General features: G+C 32.6%; 2 protein-coding genes across 3 annotated transcripts; both read left to right on the top strand.

Annotated features, from left to right (window-relative positions):
• Positions 1-2550: 2550 nt before the first annotated feature.
• LOC117100334 lies at positions 2551-11642 on the top strand. Its single transcript, XM_033239987.1, has 2 exons — positions 2551-2615; positions 7596-11642. The coding sequence occupies exon 2, from the start codon at positions 7627-7629 to the stop codon at positions 8308-8310; it is 684 nt and encodes a 227-aa protein (XP_033095878.1). The 5' UTR covers positions 2551-2615; positions 7596-7626; the 3' UTR covers positions 8311-11642.
• Positions 11643-14816: 3174 nt separating this feature from the next.
• On the top strand, positions 14817-18280 carry LOC117100351 (tripartite motif-containing protein 3-like). Of its 2 annotated transcripts, none has more exons than XM_033240012.1 (2): positions 14817-14925; positions 15984-18280. In XM_033240012.1, the coding sequence occupies exon 2, from the start codon at positions 15996-15998 to the stop codon at positions 17685-17687; it is 1692 nt and encodes a 563-aa protein (XP_033095903.1). In that variant the 5' UTR covers positions 14817-14925; positions 15984-15995; the 3' UTR covers positions 17688-18280. The 2 variants fall into 2 exon arrangements, with proteins under 2 accessions (XP_033095903.1, XP_033095904.1); XM_033240013.1 differs by having other exon boundaries at positions 14825-14925; positions 15988-18280.
• The last annotated feature ends 4071 nt before the right edge of the window (positions 18281-22351 follow it).

Below are 22351 nucleotides of genomic sequence, written 5' to 3'. Positions count from 1 at the left end.
TAGTCTGTAGTTAACATAAGTTTGTTGGAGCGTCCAATAGTCTGTAGTTTCAGAAGTGTTGTTGGAGCGTCCAATAGTCGTAGATTACAGACTGGTGCATTAAGCAGACTCTAGCTTGAGGTAAATACAAGTTATTACACCATTTTAATAGGCTATGCTATTTAATCATCAAATTGTTTCTGATGTTGGTGTGTTGCAAGGTTATATCAGAATTGTTAAATTATATAACTTGCCTAATGTTGTTATCCTTGATATAATGTGTAATTATAATGCATTATATAATTCTTGTTTGGAATATATATTTTGCAGGGTTTTGTTTCATATAGTTCGCTTGGGTTTATGCGCAAATAAAATGTTGAATGCTACACACAGATGTCTTGTGATTGATTACCGAGTCTCTCAAGGAAGATTGTACCTCCCTTTTCAATATCTTTCTAAAGTCGAACCACAACATTATATGGAAGAGATTAAATTTTGGAGAGATAATGTCAAAAGACAACTATACTGAAATGTGATATTGTATTAGAGATACAAAAATTAACAAATGGACCATCATTGAATGCTACTTAGTGGTCTGCGGAAAAATTTGGTGGTAAAATTCATCAAACAAAAAGACAAGGGAGAAGTATGAATTCAATTTTCGTAACTGTTAATATTGAGAAAAGAAATAAATGAAAATGAAAAACAAAATTAAATTGACAAAGAATCTTACCTTCTACCTGACAAGATAAATAAATTTATCACTAAATTACACTAACAAGATACAAAATACAAAACAATTTTTTGTCATTGTACACAACACGGTTCACACGAAATTCAGTTTCCAATGCTTTCATAAAAAGAAATGGTTTAATAAAAATAAACTTACACAAGGGAGAAGTATGAATTCAATTTTCGTAACTGTTAATATTGAGAAAAGAAATAAATGAAAATGAAAAACAAAATTAAATTGACAAAGAATCTTACCTTCTACCTGACAAGATAAATAAATTTATCACTAAATTACACTAACAAGATACAAAATACAAAACAATTTTTTGTCATTGTACACAACACGGTTCACACGAAATTCAGTTTCCAATGCTTTCATAAAAAGAAAATGAACTAAACTAAAAAATACACAATATAAAACAAGGTGCAGTACATAAATATGAAGTAAACAAAGTAAGTTATGGCATATGTACAGAACATTATAAGAATAATAAATATATATTAATATAATTATTATAATATATTATATTATCTTTTGAAAGCTTCATTATATAGTACTATAATAGAGTTGTAAATGAAAGAGTTTTTTGATCTATTAAAATTGCACTTAATGGTACGAAGCCTGCCTGATTTATTGTGCGAGTATGAGTTGTTCAATGGGTAACAAACGATATTTTCTCAAATATGTTGACGAGTAATCTTTCTCCCTTCCTTCTCTATTCTCTTCGGTGGTTTATGAATATAGTGCCTGAACAAAATATTCCATATTTAAATTTTAATTTGTATATTTATGTAAGTTTTTTTTAAATTTTATTTCTGGTCATTAATTTAAACATAATAATTTTAGAATACTAATTTATAGTGAAAATTTTAATTATGAAAATTAGTGAAAACTTCAACCTTGTATCATTTAAATTTAGTTACTTGAATTTTTATTTAAATCCCACTGTAAATTTTGCCTGGATCTGACACTGCCATTTACTTATGAGTGACATCTCTTTCACAAAACAAATATATAAACAAGATGCTTGGTTTTAAGGCCTGATGTTACATTATTCACCCTAAAGGAGACGTGAAAGGTATTGCAATAACGCATGTCTGTGCATGTGTTCTCCAGGCACTAACTCAAAATACTGCGGACTACTTCAAATTTTCACACATAACAATATTACATGTATCTTGGTCCTCCACAAACTTTCTGCTGATTGGAAGATGAAGATTTGAGAATTTTTTTTTTATCTATTTTCCCACCGCAACAGACAGAGCCAACTCAAGAGGATCGACCGCAGGCCCAGGTAGGTGGTGTTTTTAATTCTGGCTGGCAGACTGGAATCTGTCAAGCCGACGTGCAAACTCACTCGATTGATGGGCTTGTCACACGAGGCCTATGATGACAGGCTCCATTTAGCTAGGGAGGGCCGACTTAATCTCAAGAAGTGGCAACTTTTTAATTATTTATGCCATTAAATACCCGCACATAGGGCTGAAACATAGTTGGACCCCACATCAACGGTGCAAGCTGCAGTATCAACGAGAATGGTCAGCATGTGGCTAAACTCTCGATAACAAGGTTCAGAAACTGAATGGAAATCAATGCGCCAAATTGTCTTCCCAAACAGCCTCTTTCTGATTCTTTGTGACTGGTGCCCTTCTCAACATTCCTCTTTACAGGCCTAGGCCTGTCCTATGGATTTCAATTTTTTTTTTGTTTTTTTTTGTTACATTTGAAACCAATCTGGAGATGAGTATTGTCTGGAAATTCCCACTCATAAAGAGCAAACATATTAATATCACAGAGTCACCACTGATCGGTTACACAGTCAACCGCATAAAGAGAAACCTAATCTGAAGTTAAAACTACAGTATCAAACTGAACAAGCATGGCGAGCCTCAACAAGATATTCGTAAGTTTCAAGTATCTTAAGATCTTCAGCAAAATATCCTTTTCAACTTTTCAAAATATCAATAAATAAAATGTATCAAGAATAAATTATTCTATATTTTACAATAAAGTAAATTAAAAAAATTTTAACTGGCAACCAAAACTACTAATTTTCATAAAAATTAGCTTTCTTTTATATAGAATTCTTATTGGTCATGATAAATCCGAAAAGCAAAAAAAATCATAATTTTAAGTAGCATAAAAATTTCTTAAACTTAAATAAACTACTCTGTTTTAAAATAAATCACTTTCATTTTTGTAACTGGCAACTAAAAGTACAAATTGTGATTTAGTGGTTTTTACTTTTTTTATTTTTTTAAATTTTTGTATAGAATTCGTATTAGTAGGGGTGGATTTAGAGGGCCTGCCCCAGCCCACCTTTTGTAAAGTCCCCAAAACAAAAAGAAGAAAGGCCCAAAAGGTCTCAGAGGTTATTATCGGGCGCCTAGATCACAGAAATGTCGCGTTGACATGCGCCCGGACCCCCTAGGGTATTGTTTTCTTCATCGGCCCTACTTTCTGCCCCTTCCGTTTCCCCCCCCCCACCCACACTTACATTCCTTATTTAAAAGTAGCATAAAACTGGCACCAAAATTTGTTGTCACTAAAATGAAATATTCTAGTTTTTAAAATAAAAAACAACTATTTGTAATTGGCAACCAAAACCACTAGTTTTATTTTATAAAACTAAGTCAACTTTTTTGGTATTGAATTTGTACTGGTCTTGATAAATCATAAAACCAAACAATTAAATCGGTTATTTAAAAGTAGCAGTTGTAGTTTTGTTTTTTCTAACAACTTAAATAAACTATTCTGTTTTAAAATATATCACAACCATTTAAATGGCAACCAAAACTATTATTATTTTTTTAATAAAAAAAGAGCTATTTAGTGGGGTTTATTAATAGAAATTTGATTAATCTTGATAAATTAGAAAAACCAAACAATTAAAACATTTAAATTGCTTATTTCTTACACCAAGAATTGTTCTCACATCTAAAATAAACTTTTGGCACTCAAAACTATTCATTTTAAATGAGTCTAATGTTTTTTATGTAGAATTTGTACTGTCTTAATTGATAAATCAGAAAAGAAAACCAAGCAATTTCTTATTTATTATTTAAAAGTCACATAAAAACTGCCATCTTACACCAAGATAATTTTCTCACAACTAAAAACAATTACATTCGTTAAGACTCATAATGATATTGGTATATGAATCATCACTTCCTAATGCAACAGATGAGTCACTTGCTGTTTCATGAAAATGGGAAAAAAAACTAATACACCATTAAATTGAAATCACACAATTATGTGCCTTCACAAACTCATCACAGACAGAGTAACCCCAGGATAACAATTTTAAGTAACCCCATCTGAGTAGGGGTCATCCATATGCATATACACAGGTTTTTGTTTGCTTAAAGCAAAGAGGGTAAAACCAAAACTTGTCAACTAAAATCCAAAATTTTCATTTTAAAATTACATCAGAACTATTTTATATCATTTAAAATACTAGTAATTTGGGCATCTGGAGCTGGTTTTTTTTTTTTTTAACATGAAAATATATTGTTTTTTTTTTGTTTGTATTATATATGAACAAAGTTTTAAATAAGCATAATGAATGTGGTGGATGGAAACCCCCAAAATTAAGTAATTTTGCTTTCAGAATGTTTATAATTTTCATTAAATAGCATCATTTTATAGGTAACTATCAATAGTACAAATTTAATTTAAAAAATAATTTTGACACCTTTTATATTTATTTGTGATTTTAAAGAATTTCTATTGGTCAAATTCCGTCCCGCCACCATTTAACACAAATCTAGTATTGTTTGTAGCATTTGCTTTGTTCTAAAATCCATAAATTTGGGCAATTATATGATTACAAATTTGTATGGCATATTTTTATTTAATTTTATACCCTAATTAATATTTTTAAATTAACATTTTTAGATTTTTTGCCCCACCACAGGCTCCAATTTCCCAGACATAGTAAATGAAATACTTGGAACCCATAAAGTACACCATTTGGAAAGAGTAGATTATGACAACTGCATCAAGCCACTATATATAACAGCCATTACTGCTAGAAATTAGCAACAAATAAAATCCATTCACAAAACAAACTTATATAGTATACAATAATGAGGAAAAAGTAAAATCTTGAATGTTATGACAGGGTTTTCTGGAATTTTTTGTAATTGGGGACAACATTCAAGTGAGTTGAATGACTGCATGTGGACCAGGTAGCTGAATGTGGACCAGGTAGATAAAAGTGGACCAGTTAGCTGTAAGTGGCCAGAAAAGCAATGACATCATTGCCAAATCAATGTTAGTAGGTCAAAGACTGCCTCTAAAAGTTCTAGTTGGGATCAATTTAGATCTGTTAATTATTCAACTACTACAGTATAAAGTAACCTAAACTTGTAATTTCTAAAAAGATGATACAGCAGAACTTTGATTTTAAGTACGGTACGGGACCGGAGGGTGTACGTAAATTAGAAGATTCGTAAAATTGAGGTTGGGTTAAATTTGTGGTAACCTTTGACCTAATACGTACGTAACGCTCAATAAACATGAACGAACGATGTTACCTAGGCTAGACCTACTGTAGCCACTAGGCCTACGAATAAACCATCAGTGTTTAGTGTTTTTATTCACCACTTTACGATGTCATAATAAGTGTTCAAATAAAGCTATGTGTCTGTGTATTAATTCATCACTATATATCTTTTACTTAACTAAAAAACATGAAAAAATTTTAAGATTACCTATACGACAAAAGTTTAACTTGGGAATTCCCCTTCATGGCTATTCTAAACAACAGAGCTGTGGTGTTGTCTAGGCCTGCAGAGACAAACTAAAACCATGTGCGCTGCACTGGGCGAGCCAACCACATTAGCGTTTGTGTACGTGGAACAGCAACCACGTGCACTGCACTGGACGAGCCAACCAATTAGCGTTCGTGTACGAAACTATGCCTACTCAGCTTGGTGTAGAAAATTCAACCAGATGAGTTTTAGATTATAACAACCCGGTATTAGACTCAATCAACGTTGCTGTTTAATGAAAATATTGCATTATGGTTTGTTTATTGTTATAGTCTTATTTAACTTATGGTTGCTCTGAAAAGGGCCGTTTGTTTTAAATATTTTTTGGGGTTTTGATGACGTCATCATTGATACAAGGCATACGTAAAATCGAGGGTTTGTATAAACTGGGGTACGTAAAGACGAGGTTCTACTTGTAGTTAAAATAGTAATGAATGTAAAAGGCAGTGCATTAAATTAGCATTCGCTTCAATACAAAATATACGTTAATCCTTATGTCACGTTTTGACTAATTTTTAAAAAAAATGAACATCTTGTCATGTGCTGAATTTTGACGTAGTGCCGTCCACTACAGAAGAACTATCTGCAACCTACTGTATGTTGTGTAATTGTTTAAAGGGATATCAGGGAGGTAGTTGGTACAGCTAGTTCCTTAGCCCTTCACCCACCTTTATTAACCCTCCTTGCCCATCCTTAAAAATCAATCTTATTATTCTGAGTTTACCAATGTTATCAGCTAACCACACATAAAGTCTCTACCACCCACACTTGGTTTCCTATAGCTACAAACCTGGGATTGTGTATGTCTAAAAACATTCTCTTTTGTGAAAAAATATATGGATTTGGAAGATAGAGTTGTATTTAATAACTATTAAATCATATAACACTTAACTAATATATTAATATACAGTTCAACTTTACATTTTCAATTTTGGGGCTATTTTGGGGCAATTGTAAAAAATTCTGTCCCTCACTTTCCATCCTACCACAATTTTTTATTATGAAAAAACATTGAAATAAATTGATAATGCTTGTAACGATAAAGCATTTGTTACATCAAAAAATATAGTACCTAGATTTTTAGTACAATTATGAAGTTTGCATTAATTGAGAAGAGAACTTGTTATTTCAATTCTGATCAATTTGTTCATTCCGTCCTGCCACCAAAATTTCTGGTTGCCACAGTGATTTGGTTAACTGTCACTTTTCTGTTTCATGCTAAATTAAAGTAGGTGCATTAGTAACTTACTTTAAAAGTGTCAAGTGTCATAGAAAAGACTGTTAAAGAACCAGTCTACATAAATGTCCAATTTTCCATCCCGCCACCCCAGGGGGGGATTTTGGATGCATGCAATCTTATTGGACACTGCTAAATCGCAATGGCATTTCATCAGGAATATGACCAGAAAGTGCACCTATCCATATTTCTTGATGCTACAAAAATTATCCATATATGATCAATTTTGTATTTGCAATGGAAGCGTGTTCCAGAGGGTCACATAATGAGGAAAAATTTCTGTCGCCATATGAGGCGTGTTGTGGCAAAATGGCCAAGTTGTAGCAAAAATTGAAATTCAAGATATTGGTATTTTCAGATACCCGAGTATTTGATCTTTAAAATGAGGGGTCATTCATTGAAATTGGACATTTCAAGCTTAAGTTATTGGAAAGTGAAAGTTCAGCACTCTTAGAGTCAAGATAAACATGATTTTGAGTAATTGCCTTTCAAAGTTAATTGTGCATACATTGTTTAATAGAAATAACTATCAAAATAACATTAAATAAATGATTTGTTGACCACTTTCAGAACTAATACTTTGGGACATGATTAACAAGACAATATACTGTTGATTTGTAGTGAAAAACAAATTTGGATTTTTTGGCAATTTTTTGAGCTCCCATATTTTAAAGATCATTTACTCAAAAGATCAATTTACTGGCCTGTGCGACAACTTAACCATTTTGCCACGACAGGCCTCATATGTTTTTGAGTTTTGTTGCATGTTGTTTGGTAGGTTCTTTTTCTTCTTTTTTTTTTTATTAAATTGTTACAATTGTTATTGTCTAGGATGATTTTAGAATTTAAACAAAGTTCTTTTTCTTTTTAGCACTCTAAGGAAGAGAAAGCTAAAGGAAAGCATGAACATCAGTGTTTCTGAAGAATTCAATGACATCAAAGTAAGAGCAAATTCCTTGGTACTCCGAGCTGATGTCTACAAACAACAAGCACAAGTAGGGATAAGCAAATGTATTGCAAATGCCTCTGATCTTAATAACAGTAGAAATTATATCAAAAAACAAATCAACGAAACTGTGGAAGAAATGGTTAAATTAGTCAGAAAAACAGGAAAGCCAATAGAAGCAAAAGTAGATGATGTCTGCAAGACAAAGGATAAGAAAAGTAATTTTAAAATTGATGAACTCAACTCAACTATATTAGATGTTGAAAAAAAGCAAGATAGCATTGTAAAGTTATTAAAAAGTGGTGAAGCAACAAACAAAACATGTCAACAGGCAATTACAGAGCTACAAGAAAAAATTGCTGTCCTACCAGAAACAGAACCCAGAGATGATGGGAAGATCTACTTCTATTCAAAAAAAGATCAAATGCTGAGTTACTTAGAGAAACAAGAAATTGGTAGTGTTAGTGTAAAACCAAATGAAAATACTTTTGAAATTCTTTGTGAAAATCCAATGACTGTGACATGTTACCAACACTTTCTTATTGAGATAGCTCAAAGATATAAATGTGAAATAGATATTGAGGAAATGACAGTTTCAACAGGAAATACTTTGTTGAAGGATCCTCAAGTACAGATTTAACATTAGATGTCATGTTTCAAAATTTTCCAATAAAAGATCTCCAATTAAAATCATTGTTGAACCTGTCGGAATTGTAAAATGTATCCGAAATGTTGGTTACTCTACACTGCTTCGGGATATTAACAGTATCAAAGACCTATTGATGTTTGAAAATGGTTGGTTTTTAGTTGCTTTTAGCTTAAGTGATGAGATTTTTAGGTTTGAAAACTCAGGAGCATTTATTGATACAGTAAAATTATCATCAACTAAAATTGTAAAAATCGACAAACTGAAAAACAACAACCTATCAATATTATTGCTTGACAAGAATAGTTATAAAATATTACTTTGCAAACATGACGGTCAGGTGAACAAATCAATATCAGTTGGTAAGTCATTCTTGACTCTACGGAAAAATAGTCAAAGTTTACCTTCTGGTTTTGCTGTAGATGAAGACTTAAACTTAGTCTATGTTGCTGATCAAGGTAAGCATTGTGTGGAGGTATACAATTTAAAGATCAATAACAAGGTAAAAACAATTGGATCAAAGGGTAGTCTTAAAGGACAAATGGATGGACCTTTAGATGTTGCTCTGACAAACGAAGGGACCTCCATTGTGACTGACACTCAAAATCACAGATTACAATTATTTGGTTCTGATGGTCAATTTATTAAAGTTCTTATTGGTGGAGGGTATGAAGATAGTATGGTGATACAACCAACTAGAGTAGATGTTGATAATGATGGCAACATTATTGTAGCAAGTGCCAACAAAGTACAGTTATTTAATAACTGTGGTAAGTTCATTAGAGTGATTCATAGAATTAAAAGAAGAGAAAATACTTTTTTTACATTTTCAATTATCTCTCACTATCCTCGAAGACTTGCATTAGCAGAACTACGTTCACGAACAATTGAAGTAATTAATTATTAGACTCAATAATACAATTGCAGTGAAGCAGATCATAATAAATAAATACAAACAGAATGTGCTCATTATTCATGACTTATATTATAGTATATATGATTAAAATTATGAAATAAATTTTACCACCAAGTCGATTATTACACAAGTTGTTCATATGGTGGTAGCAACATTGCTTATTTATCAACCATGACAATTCTTTGATCCTACGATTTCAATGTTTTGCACTATATGTCTTTTTGAGACAAACTGTTGTTCTTTGTTCAGAAGGCTCTTATGACACACTACTCAATCTAGCATAACAGCCTCTTATAAAAAAAAGAACATTATTACAGTAAATCTTTGTAATTTGGAAGTCAAAAGCTAATAATTGAAATTTGATAAATTTGTTAAAAAGGGGATACCAAATGGCAAGACATGCATTATAAAAGTGGTTATACGCTAATTTGAAGACTTTTTTTTTTTACAAGCACCTGATTTTGTCAGAGCAGTGGTCACATATTGCATATAAAGTTAAAAAACTTTATCCAACTAGGGAGGTAGTCTGCTGGCATTCTTTACTTTACAGACTATACTGTACATCAGACTTCTCAGGTTATTAAATGCATTTCAGTAAGCAAGTTTTCAAATACCATATAATGTAATTAAACAATGTTCATAGTACCTAATTTGTCTTCAGTGTAAAATATGGGTGGCTTGAGTTACAGAGAAGCATGCTGTACATTATGTGTCATTGTGCAGCACAAGGATATTTTTTGAATTTACTGTATGTAACCATCTGTATAAGAGAGTACAATATAATAAATCATTATAAAATATTGGAAACCACTGTTAAAAATTGATAAAACAATATCTGACTACAGTATCTGTATTTTACATAACAAATTCACAATAAAATAAAGAAAAAATAAATGAGCAATAAAGCATAAAAATGAGAAATACGTCAAAATTATGAATAAGTGATAACATTTTTTAAAGTTTGCACAAAATATGATTTACATATCTTTAAAGGAAATTGCAAAACTATTATATAATACATGGATAATACTGTGTATTAAAATGAACCCATGTTTAACCCTTACTCAGCAGGTTTCACATCAAATTGTGCAGAAATTCATTGGCTTTCCTATCCAGTAAACACTATTTGTGTTAGTGTTAAAACAGTCACTTTATGGTCGTTTTTTGGAAGACCTTCACCAATTCGCATTTATGCGAAGGTAGAATTGGCTGACAGTGAGCCTATTTGCATTTATTCGGAAATGGCATGCACACCAACTGTGCGGTGTTTGCATTTATGCGAAGATGGCAGGGTAAGGGTTAATAGTGATATTGACACTTTGGAATAAGTAACTGAGAAAAAAAAAATTGTAAGCCCTGTAAGAAACTTGACTAAGCAACATTAAATATAATCTTGGGAACAGATGTTCAAATAATACTTTTGAAAATATTACTAACTATACATGGACATCAAATTTTATACTTCTAAATTATTACAAATATTGAAAACTTTACATTTACTTCAGCTGAGAACCTTATGTCTAGTACAGTACCATGTATGAGCTTTATTTTGTTTATATCTGGTCCGTTGGAAAAAAAAAAATAAATAAATAATTGATGTTCCGGTAATTTCACACGACTACAAAGTACAGGATTTTGTGCAGCTCAGTGTGTTTCATTCAGTCTACTTACTTAATTATAGTAACAATCTATTAGATATGCAAATAAGGGTCAAACTTGACTGTAAATTGCTTGGCTTTGTTTTTGTTATGCTATTTACCCATTTGTTGTTTTTGAATTGTCTTTTGCTTTGCTTTGTTTATATTTTATATTGTTCTTGGGTGCACCATCAAAGTGATGGGTGACACTGATCTGAAAGTGAACCCAATAAATCGTATCGTATTGTATCGTATGACATAGTAATACTGAATATTAATTCAGCCAAAGGTTAAATGTACAAATTATATTACATGAAATATAATAAGGTACATGAGAATATTTGTAATACCAGATATAGGGCATATAGTACAGTTATAGAAAGCATTTCAAAAGTACCCATAAGAGTAATAAATAGTTTCTTATATCAAAATACATAATTTTATTGTCTTATTGTGAAGTATGTTATATAACATTACCTTATATTTCTTGAAAGTTTGCATGCTGAATATCGAACAAAATAGTTAGAATGTTGGTACACCTTATCATATCAATTTATTAATATTACTTTATTGTTATATGCTTTGCTTTTCAATTGATTTTACTTGCATTATTGTTTAATTTTATCATTGTATATATCTATGTTAAAATAACCCTAAGACAGGACTAACAGGCCAGAGCCAGAGTGTTTTTCACGCTATAGTTAATCCTAGCCAACTTAGGTTATATATTGTCTTACTTTTTGTTAAATTTCCTTTCATTGTATTGTATTCAATGGCTGAATAAAGAATGAATGAATGAATGAACCATGTGTACAGCATTTGAGGTAAACCACTGTGGTCTATGGAAGAGGTGACTAAACTTTGGGGTGAAAATATCAAACGTTGGGGTCACAGATGTTTGAAAAATTATGTTAAGAAGGATTGCACTCAAACTACTGTATTATCATAATAAAACTTAGGGGAAGAAAAGTGGTCAAACTATGGGAAGAAATGGTCATAGTCTAAAGTTTTTTTATTTTAGTCTTTATTATTCAGTATTCAGGCAGAGCAATGTATGAACTCCATGAAGTGGCCCTCTGTTGTTAACATTGAGAATAAATAAGTAATTGAAAGTAAAAATGAAATTATATTGATAAAAACCTCACCTTCTTAGCCAATGAATATCCACGTAGGTGAGGCAATCCCTTTTACAAAACAAATATAAACAAGATGTTAAAGAAAGTCCCATTATGAGGTTTCAGAATGTGTACTGTATTTTGGTCTAGGGGAAAAAATCCAGTGTGTTTAAACAAGATTTGAACCCAGGGCCCTAGTACGGCATTTATTAATTAATTGTAAATAAATTATAGTGACATATTTAATTCAAAATGGCATCACATTTTCAAAACAAGTAAGTTACAAGGACAAATTATAAATGGACCAACCATTCTTAAAATGTAAGATATGTGAGCTTTAAAAATAATATAAATTGCTGCTTCATTTATTAGCTGTCACTCACAAAAAAAAAAAGACAAAACAATATCAAATATCAAAAGTATAAAATAGTAGTGTTCAATTATATTCTTTAGATAAACCCTTAACTTAGCTGTAAAAACTTATACAGATTTGTGTATTATAAAACAAAAATATATTTGATTCCACTATCATTGGAAACTCTACAAGTTTTCTTTTCAAACGGGCTATCTATATGTTAGCCTGGTTCTCACGAGAGCCTTAGTATCCGGATCGGGAGCTAACCGTTAGCGCTAACGGTTAGCAAGCGCTATCGGTTAGCAAGTTGAGGGCGTTTCTATCATCAACCAATCACACGTACGCATTTACAATTTCTTATTGGCCGTATCCAGATCAGGATTTCCTCGCATGGACGCACGGCAGCTAACGGTTAGCAGGATCCGGATCCTGCTAACCGTTAGCTGCCGTGTGAGAACATAACTGCCACATCCTTAGCATCCAGAGTGAGCCATGTTGAACACGAACTCACGTTCCTGACAACAAACATAAAGTGTTAGCCTATTTATTAAAAAATTTAAAAAAAAAAAGAACATTGCATGTCAAAAAGCTCTGTCCCACTATCAAATTATATGTGGCAAATATATCTGATATGCCATACTTATATTTGGGTGTAATTTTTTAAAATTTTGGAGTATGAAGAAATTAAAATTATACTTCCTTAATTGACAGCAAGAGACGATAAAAAAAAATAAAAACTTCATAGGTTATTATTTACACAATTTAACAAAATGAATTAAATCTTTATAACCTTGTGGAAAGCTTTAGATCAATAATTCAAAATATACTTTCAAAATAATGAAATATATAACGACACTCTGTAACAATAATAACCTTTTATAAAAAATGCTGATCATTTGTAAGATACGGCGAACCAAAACTATCTACATTACTAGAAGTTATTAACTTATTTAATCCTTTGGGATTTTTATTTTTATGACTAGATGCCAGGGCTGGAGAAGGTGCACGACCGCACGACTGGCAGTTGGAGGCATCATGAACATGCCGGAGGCATTTTTAGGAAAAAAATTAACTGTTATGGGCTATTTAGGTTACATTCAGACTTGGAGATAAGACAGGCTTGAGTTAAGCCTGGAATTTGCATAATAATGAACCGTAACCAGGAAACATGTTTCAAAACATTGCTCGCGAAATGTATGCTCGCTCACAGCGTACATAATTGAATGCCGATTGGTCATTTCATCACGGGAAGTCAATGCAAGACCCCCAGCAACGATTAACGCCCGGCTTAGAAAAGTTAAACACGGTGGCGCGCCAGGCCTAGTTACTATAGAAACATAGCCCGCTTTGAGATAAGCCACCTAGTTCAGACAGGCCGGTGGATAAACCCGGTGAGTTCAGCCGGGTTTATCCACCTATTCTGAACTAAGCTATAGTGTATTTATATTTGGTGCTAGAGGATTTTTATTAAAACAATTTTTATTGTTGGAATCACTAACATTTTTTTTCCAGGCCTGACAGATTCTATGGAGGAATGTGGTGTGGCGTTTCTATTCTATTGTTTAAATATGTGTCACTTCACATCTGTGCCTTAATAACTTGGCTTCAGAAAAACAGGAAAATGCTCAGGAAATATACTATACAGTGTATTCTCTGAATATGAGACCTTACAATATAAATTTAGAAATGACATGACTATTAGGAATTCAACTTTTAAAAATGTGAAAATTTGCTAGATTTATAATATTACCATACAGTAAACCTATTAAACTTATAATTCTAGTAAAGAAAAATGTTTGATATTTAAAAAAGACTGCATCCTTTTAGCCCCTTAATGATTTTTTTTTAATATCCTATTTTTTTAATTAAAAAAATTGCAAAATATAAATAATTGAATAATAAAGTAACACTGAATGACTAAAGTGGAAATAAAAAGGCATGAAATGCGGATATTTGAAAAAATAAACAAGTAAAGTGATCCTGTTAACTCCCAAATGTTGATCTCAAACAGTGTAAGCCAAAAAAATGTCAAACTCATTAAATAGCAGCCAGCTCAGGGCCCCCTGAAATTCTAAATACACAGGAGAAAGATAAAAATTCCAATATGTCTGAGAGTACCATTTCCGGCCATCTAGACATAATCATGAATTCTCTCCTGGAAATGACTTCTTCCAACTTTGACCCCTGTTATGCAGAAAGTAATACGTTCAACAAATTTTATTTTTCAAGCATCATCAGCAGAGGATGGGAAAAAAACATTGTGAAACTTTGTAGAAGTAATTCGTTAATATTGAATTTGAAACTAAAACTGAGTAATAATAAACAAGAGAGGAACAATGAATCGTAAATTTGAAAATGGTATCACCCATACGTCATTAATTTGTGTTTTTTTGTTTTAACCAATCAAAAACACAGTCACACATTAACATTTTGGAAAATCCCAATTTTAGAGGGCAGCCATATTTACTTTAATAGCAAATCACCACTGAACAGCACTGATTGACAACAACTAAGACTTACTGTACTGTAATGCTGAAATTAATAGTACTGAAATAAAGTATCCAAAACAACAGTATCAACAGCCATGTAAGTTTCATAAAACTCATTGTATTGAACAAGCAGTCTTGAATGACTGAACTTCCTTCCAGTTATAGAAGGGAAAGGAGGTATTTAAAGAAAGTAAAGCTTTTGGATTTTATAGCATATCAAACACTAATACACTAAGTGTGAATTTGTGTTTAAATTTACAAAACAAAGCAAAAAAAAAAAACTAAATATTATTTGAAGGTTTGCATGGTGGAGTTTAAAATAAATGCTTGCTGTACACCACATGGATGGTTCTGAAAAGAACTGTTTTGTTGAAGCTAGCTTGCCAACCGATTATCAGGTACAGTAAAATATCATAAGAAAGCTCACTATAAGTTTCCAAACTTTGGACCCATGTGTAACAGCTGGTGTTGAGACCGCTGTACATTCAAAACTAATGGCAAATGTGATATGATACAGTAGGTAAAGGTAAGGTTAAGGTAGGAGAATAACCTATAACTTGCAGCTTCATTGTGCTGAATTGCTGAAATACATAACATCGGGGTAACCCCCCCCCCCAACCAACTCTTTCAAAAGATGCAATGGGTTCTTTAAAGTGCACACGAGCCAGAGGTATACACTGGACCTCCATTTTAAGTCATTATCCCAGAAGACTTGGTTCTACCAACTGAACCATGGGTGAGGAGTGGCTGGAACCAGTGCTTATGTTAAGGCTGTAGCTAGTGGCACACCTGCCTTACCGCTCTGCCACTTGACTCGCCCAGAATGACAAAGCAGTGTGTTAAAAATGTCAGACTTCTCTGTATAAAATAATAAAAACAAATGTAGCACATAGAAACCTGATGTTTGTGAGAATAGAATCAGTAAGTTTCAGATAACCCATTTAAGTTACATTGTTTTGCATTGGAATGGCCGCATTGTTCTAATCAGAACCAATGATTGTACCTCATTCACTTATGGTACCCCAAACATTTACTGCAACATGAAGGCCTCTATGTTTTGTTTACCATATGCCTATTAAAGTAGTCTGAAAAGAAAGTGTTTTGTAAATATAAATTATACAACTTTGTAATAAATAATCTTTGATATCCTTACAGCTAGATTTCAACATGACTGAAAGTAAGGCACAAAAATCAGTGGAAATTCCTCTAATTGCAATTAAATGTCGACTTTGTCTAGAAATTCGTCAAGAACTAAAAACATTAAATTGCCAACATAGCTTCTGTCTTGGTTGTCTTCAGGACTGGATGAAGAAAAAGGGTGCACTAGAATGCCCAGCTTGCTGCCAAAGTCATTCTGTTCCTGAGGGTGGGCTTTGCAAATTACCGTCAAATACAATAAAAGCTACAGAAACTGCAAGTCAAGGCAATGTAAATACAAAGTGCTGTTGTGGCAAAAATAGTGCAGACTTCTGTCAGACTTGCAGTCAGTATTTGTGTGCTTCATGCACAAACTATCATAAAATATTTCCACCACTCAGGAGCCATACACTACAACCAATTGAGTCCCACTCATCCAACATTGACCAACAGTCAGCAGACTTACATTCACAAAGAATCAGATGTGGCGAAGTAGGTGCTAAGAATTTTGTTCAATGTCAACCAGCCCAGGCTGTCAACGACAATCAGCATGCTGCATTGTTGCAAGTAAGCGCTTTTACAGAACATGAACAAATTGGTCGTCGGCCGATGCAGTGTGAAGAACAAAATGAAAACATTTTTGAAATTGTATCTAAAAATCCAATGACTGTGACAAGCTACCAACCTTTTCTTGTTGAAATAGCTCAAAGCTATAAATGTAAAATAGAGATAAAGAACTTGACGGCACCAAAAGAAGACTGCACTATCATTTCTGCCAAAACTGTTAGATCTGAAGGCAATCATCTTGATGGATCCTCAAGTAAAGAATTGACATTGGATGTCAAGTTTAATAATTATTCAATAAAAGGATCTCCAATTAAAATAATTGTTGAACCAGCCAAAGTTGTAAGATTTATCAGAAATGTTGGTGAATCTACAGGTTTTATGGGTAACAGAGGAATCCAAGATTTAGTGATGTCTGACAATGGATGGTTTTTAGTTGCTTGTAACAAACGTGAGGTGTTCAAGTTTGAAAACTCAGGGGCATTTGTCAGTAAAATAAAATTAACGCCATTATTATCCAAGGTTAAAAGAATATGCAAATTGAACAACAACTACTTTATATGTTGTGACTGGTTTATGAGAAGAATAACATTTTTCAAACATAATGGTCAGGAGATCAAATCAATATCAACTGGTCTTGCTATCTCAAGTTTACCATCTAGTATTAGTGTGGATGAAAACCTAAATGTAGTGTACGTAGCTGATGAGACAGCAAACTGCGTACATGTTTACGAGATGGAGAGTAATCTTAAGGTGAAAACCATTGGATGTTATGGCGGTCTTGAAGGACAAATGAATGGACCTTCTGATGTTGCTGTCACAAAAAAAGGGAACCTCATTGTGGCTGACACTTATAATCACAGAGTGCAATTATTTGGCTCTGATGGTCAACTCATTCAAGTACTTATTGGTGGAGGGGATGAAGATGGTATGGTGTTAAGGCCATTAAGAATATGTGTTGATGATGATGACAACATCATTGTAGCAAGTGAATGCAAAGTACAGTTATTTGATAATCATGGCAAGTTCATTAGAGTGATCCATCAAATTGACAAAGAAGAAAATAAGAATTTTGTGATTTCAATTGTCTCACATTATCCTAGAAGACTTGCAATAGCTGAATTAAATTCAATTATGATTGTGGTAATTAATTATTAGGAAAACAAATAGGCAAAAGCTATATACAAACTACCCAGATTTTTAATATGCAGTAGTGTTATTCAAATTTAACTGTTTGATGTAACTTCATTGGTTGCTACTTCAAAGTAGCTTGTAAAATGTTTGGAAGAGATGAGAACTGTTATATTGAGAATGAACTTGAAAATCATGCTAAAAGAAAACAGATCACATTTACTTTGGTTGCCTAAATTTACTAAGTATGCCTAAAGACAGTATATACTTTGAGTGAACATTGCCTACATGCCTTATTGCATGGAAGTAGCATACAATAATTATCGTAAGCATGATAATAAAATATTTTCGAAAAAAATGTTTGTCCCCATCGGGTTATGACCCCAAGATCTTCCGATTACTGTTCGAATACTCTACAAATTTTCATTGCGTATTAGGACATTATGGCCCTTTGAGAAAAAAAAATGTTTTCTAATGGGAATCCAATAGTAATTTACCACTAGGCTTCATAGCTCAAAGGAAGGAAGGAAGGTCTTGAATTTGGATCCCGATGGGAATACATTTTTTCAAACATTTATTATCATCTTTAATTATCATCAGTGGTGGTGAATATCCATACCAAAGTGACTGCTGTCTCTTATACACATCTTAAATATAAATTATACAACTTTGTAATAAATAATCTTTGATATCCTTACAGCTAGATTTCAATCTATATATATATATATGTATATATATATATATATATATATATAAATTCAATATTGTACGTTTTATTGTTTCTAAGGGCCCTTATGATCAGATCCTGTCAAACTTATAGGTTATACCCCTTTAAAAATGGTAATAAATACATCTTAAGTAGCCTTAAATACAAAGAGCGTTTCAACCCTAGTATTAATACAAGTACACTGGTGCTTTGAGCTTACTTTGGCTTGACTTTGTGAGATACATCTGTACGTAGTTTACAACTTTAAACTGTCATGGAGAAGGGTGTACCTGTAATTATTTTTCCTTCAATCACTATATATATATATATGTGTGTGTGTGTGTGTGTGTGAGAACATTTTGTACTGACAAAAAAAAATGAAACTGAATTAGAAAAAAGTGTTTTAAATGTTTTTTCCCAAATGCAAACTAGGAAATTTTTAAACTGACTAGGTCACTAGCAAATTTAGTTACTATATTGTCTATGAGGATTGTATGGCAGCCTCAGTTGCACCCTGTAAAATAAGCATGTTGTTAGTAATTTGAAATGTTCATGAAGGTTTTGGGTTTACATATGTACATTCTCTTTTGCTATATTTGATAAAACAAAGTTTATAGGTTGTACTTTAAAAATGTCAAGAATTTACGACATAAACAACCTGAAGTTAAAAACTTTTTATAGTATTAGAAAAAGTTTAATAACAATGATTGAGCTAAGCCCAGATATCAAAGAATTGATTGGCTAATATATTTAATCACTGTGTGCATTTATAGCTATCACTACCGTAGTTCCCTGCATATAAGGTTACCTTCTACTTAATGACAAAGGTTATGTACTAGCCTTTCCTCGGCAAAACCCCTGGATATACTGTAACTTATTCTCAGAAGACACTTATAACTTATATCACTTATTCTCAGAAAACACATTATAAATATGTACTATATACTAGAGTGCACTGATTTCCAAACATATTTCCCAGGGACCCACTGTGGTATTCAGCCTTGCACCAGAGACCCAATTGTCAGAAATGCAAAGGTCCTACTCAGGCCTTACGATTGAGCTAAGCCCAGATATCGAAAGAATTGATTGGCTAATATATTTAATTACTGTGTAAATTTTTAGCCATCACTACCATAGTTCCCTGCATATAAGGTTACCTTCTACTTAATGACAAAGGTTATGTACTAACCTTTCCTCGGCAAAACCCCTGGATATAACTTATTCTCAGAAGGGAAAAAAAAAAATCAAATTTTGGTTTTGAAATACAGTAGGCATATACAGTGTCAAAAGGAGATCCTCTGGGTATATCCCACCCCAAAAAATTGGTCGAATTTTGTGTTCAAGTGGGGCGGGCTTTATTATTAAAATTATGGAGAGACTAAACGTAGTTGGGAGCGAATGTCTTCAAAATTTTATAGTATGGTGCATGTGTAGGTGGCCGGAAATTTCAAATTCTGAGTTGAATACTGTGATATTTTTTTTTTTCATTTTTCATGACCACTTAATAATATGGCATCCAAAATTTGGGTCACAACTTACAAATTGGGAAGCAATTGCTGTATTGCAAGTCAATATATTATTATATTTAAATATTACCACTATAATTAAAAGTATGTCAAAGGACCTTTCTAATATTTAATTGTTCCAATTGATTACTGCATTTCCTTATTTGTAGGCTTAACTATAAAAAAAAATCTTAAAACCCAACAAGTGTTGCAAAATTGGGCAACACGTATCATTTTTTAGGTATCTATGTGCACTGATACAGCTCCTCTTTTTCGAAAATTGAAATGGCTCCCTGTGGAGAAGCGTTTTTTTTTTTTCTACATTTGTTTTAATAATAGTGCACCTTCCTATCTCTAAAAGCTGTTAACAAGATATGAGCCTGTTAGGACTGGTCTTGGATCATCCAGGGATGTTACATTACTTCATATTCCACGTACTGTACTTATACGACTATTGGTGATAAATCTTTTTCAAAATTCGGACCAAAATGATGGAACGATTTTCCCCCTGCCATCTGTCTTCAACCTAATCTTGATTTATTAAACAAATTGAAAATTTACTTACTGGATTTGACTGCAGATTAACCTGCCTGTTTTCTGTTTCACAATAGTTCACATTATGTGCTTTTGTTTTGTCATGTGAAGTTATGTGCTATTGTATTTTATGCCAATGTTCATATGTATAGGTGTCATTGATATGTAAATTACTCACAGTTAAGAGACCTTAACTCTTAAAAGTGAATTGGGTGGTCATTGAGTGCGGTAAAGGTTTGGCATTGGGTCAAAACGGTCTATGACAGGAACAAAGACTGTAATAGTACCGTATGGGTAGATGTTGATGATAGAAATGGATTATGTTAACCTATACATACTAAGCTGTAAACATTACAACAACTTTAAGCAGCTTTTAACAACAGATTTGTAAGTAATACTTCCAATTAGCACTTATTAGTGAAATGAATATTATTATTATTGTAAAATGTTTGGTACTTTACTATAGGTGGCCTCATGCCCATAATTATAACTCTGTTATATCTGTGGATAACCTATTGGTATGTTGCGTTGTACGATAATCCACTCCTTCAAAGCCTGTTTTGAAATTTGTTGTGTTGGAAGCTTCTGCTATCGCGAAATACAGCCTAGAACAGTTTACCAATACAAGCTTACATGTATTGTGGAAAACATTGTTTTGAATTCTGAATATATGTTGATATTCTATAATATGTTCAGTTTATGGTTACACATGTAAAATCATGTATGGTCCATTATTACATAGACAATGTGATATGAGGGGTATGACAAATAAATTTATAAATGGTAAAACATTTGAGTCTGTCATAATTTACAAGTGTGACACGTTTTGTTCGGTCTGTGCTTTGTTATTTTGTTTGTGATGTTGAAGCGCTATAATAGCGCTCAATAAATGAAATTTTAAAAAAAATTTTCTTTTCAAAGTATTGTGCTGTGGTAAGGTACTGAGACTTTAATAGGAAGTAACAAAAAAAAAAAAACTAAGAACGAAACTAAGGATAAGACAATCACATGACTTTTGTCCTTGGGGACCTTGTTTCATGCATATTTCTTATTGAAAAGGAAATTTGCCTTAAATATAACTTACCTGTACCTCCAATCAGGTTAAAGTGTAGTGATGACCATGTAAGACACTATAAAACAAAAAGAAATATTCACATATCATTTAAAAGACATAGACTTTTTGATGTATCAAAGGGTGTGTTTCTATTGATAAACAGAAAATAATGAATAAGAAGACTTATCATTTTTAAAGTTCACGCGTGATAGGATCTAGCTTTGCAGTGGTTTGACCTGGAGGTCACATTTCATCTGATAACTTGCAGCTAAAAAGTGCACAGCCAAAATCGGTCATTTGCCATTCAAACACGCTCCATTGCATGTTTTTAATCGTTTTTTTTTTTTTTTATAAAGCAATTTTTTTTTTAATTGATTTTTTCTTTCCAGTAGAAACAGGCCCAGAGATACAGCAGAACCCCTCCTTAGGGACATCCTTCATGTTGCATTTTTCTCCTTTAGCATAACGGGTACTAAATTTTGCTGGTTTGTTGAAGAGCTATGGGTAATTAAATTTATTTATTTATTGCCACTGAAGCCCATGAGATCATTAAGTTTAGAAGTGAGCGATTGTAATAGGTTGCCTGTTTAGATTCCAATGACTACAATGTCACCAGCCAGCCGTTTCTGGACCCTCTCATGAACTCCCAATGGAACTTGAACCTTAAAGCCCAATTTACACGGAGCAATTCTTGCTAGCAATATGACAGGTCAAATTGCTAGCAATGAAATTGCTCCGTGTAAATTGGGTAAATTGCTCTGAAATTGAGGTACATGATTGACAGGTTATTACCCAAGCAAGGCCTATAAAAAATTGAACTGGTGCAAACTTTTTCAGGAGAGTTTCTCTCCCAAGAGATCTACTCTGGAATTTTAATAGCTTTTCCATCAGT

This window comes from Anneissia japonica, unplaced genomic scaffold (assembly GCF_011630105.1).
Source record: "Anneissia japonica isolate Jap-2015-1 unplaced genomic scaffold, ASM1163010v1 scaffold287991_len637273_cov151, whole genome shotgun sequence".
Lineage (NCBI taxonomy): Eukaryota > Metazoa > Echinodermata > Crinoidea > Comatulida > Comatulidae > Anneissia > Anneissia japonica.
Note: the sequence above shows the minus strand (reverse complement) of the source record. Positions and strands in the feature narration are given on the sequence as shown.

Excerpts from the sequence above, each read along its gene's own strand:
- LOC117100334 (XM_033239987.1), top strand. The coding sequence starts at position 7,627 with ATGAACATCAGTGTTTCTGAAGAATTCAATGACATCAAAGTAAGAGCA.
- LOC117100351 (XM_033240012.1), top strand. The coding sequence starts at position 15,996 with ATGACTGAAAGTAAGGCACAAAAATCAGTGGAAATTCCTCTAATTGCA.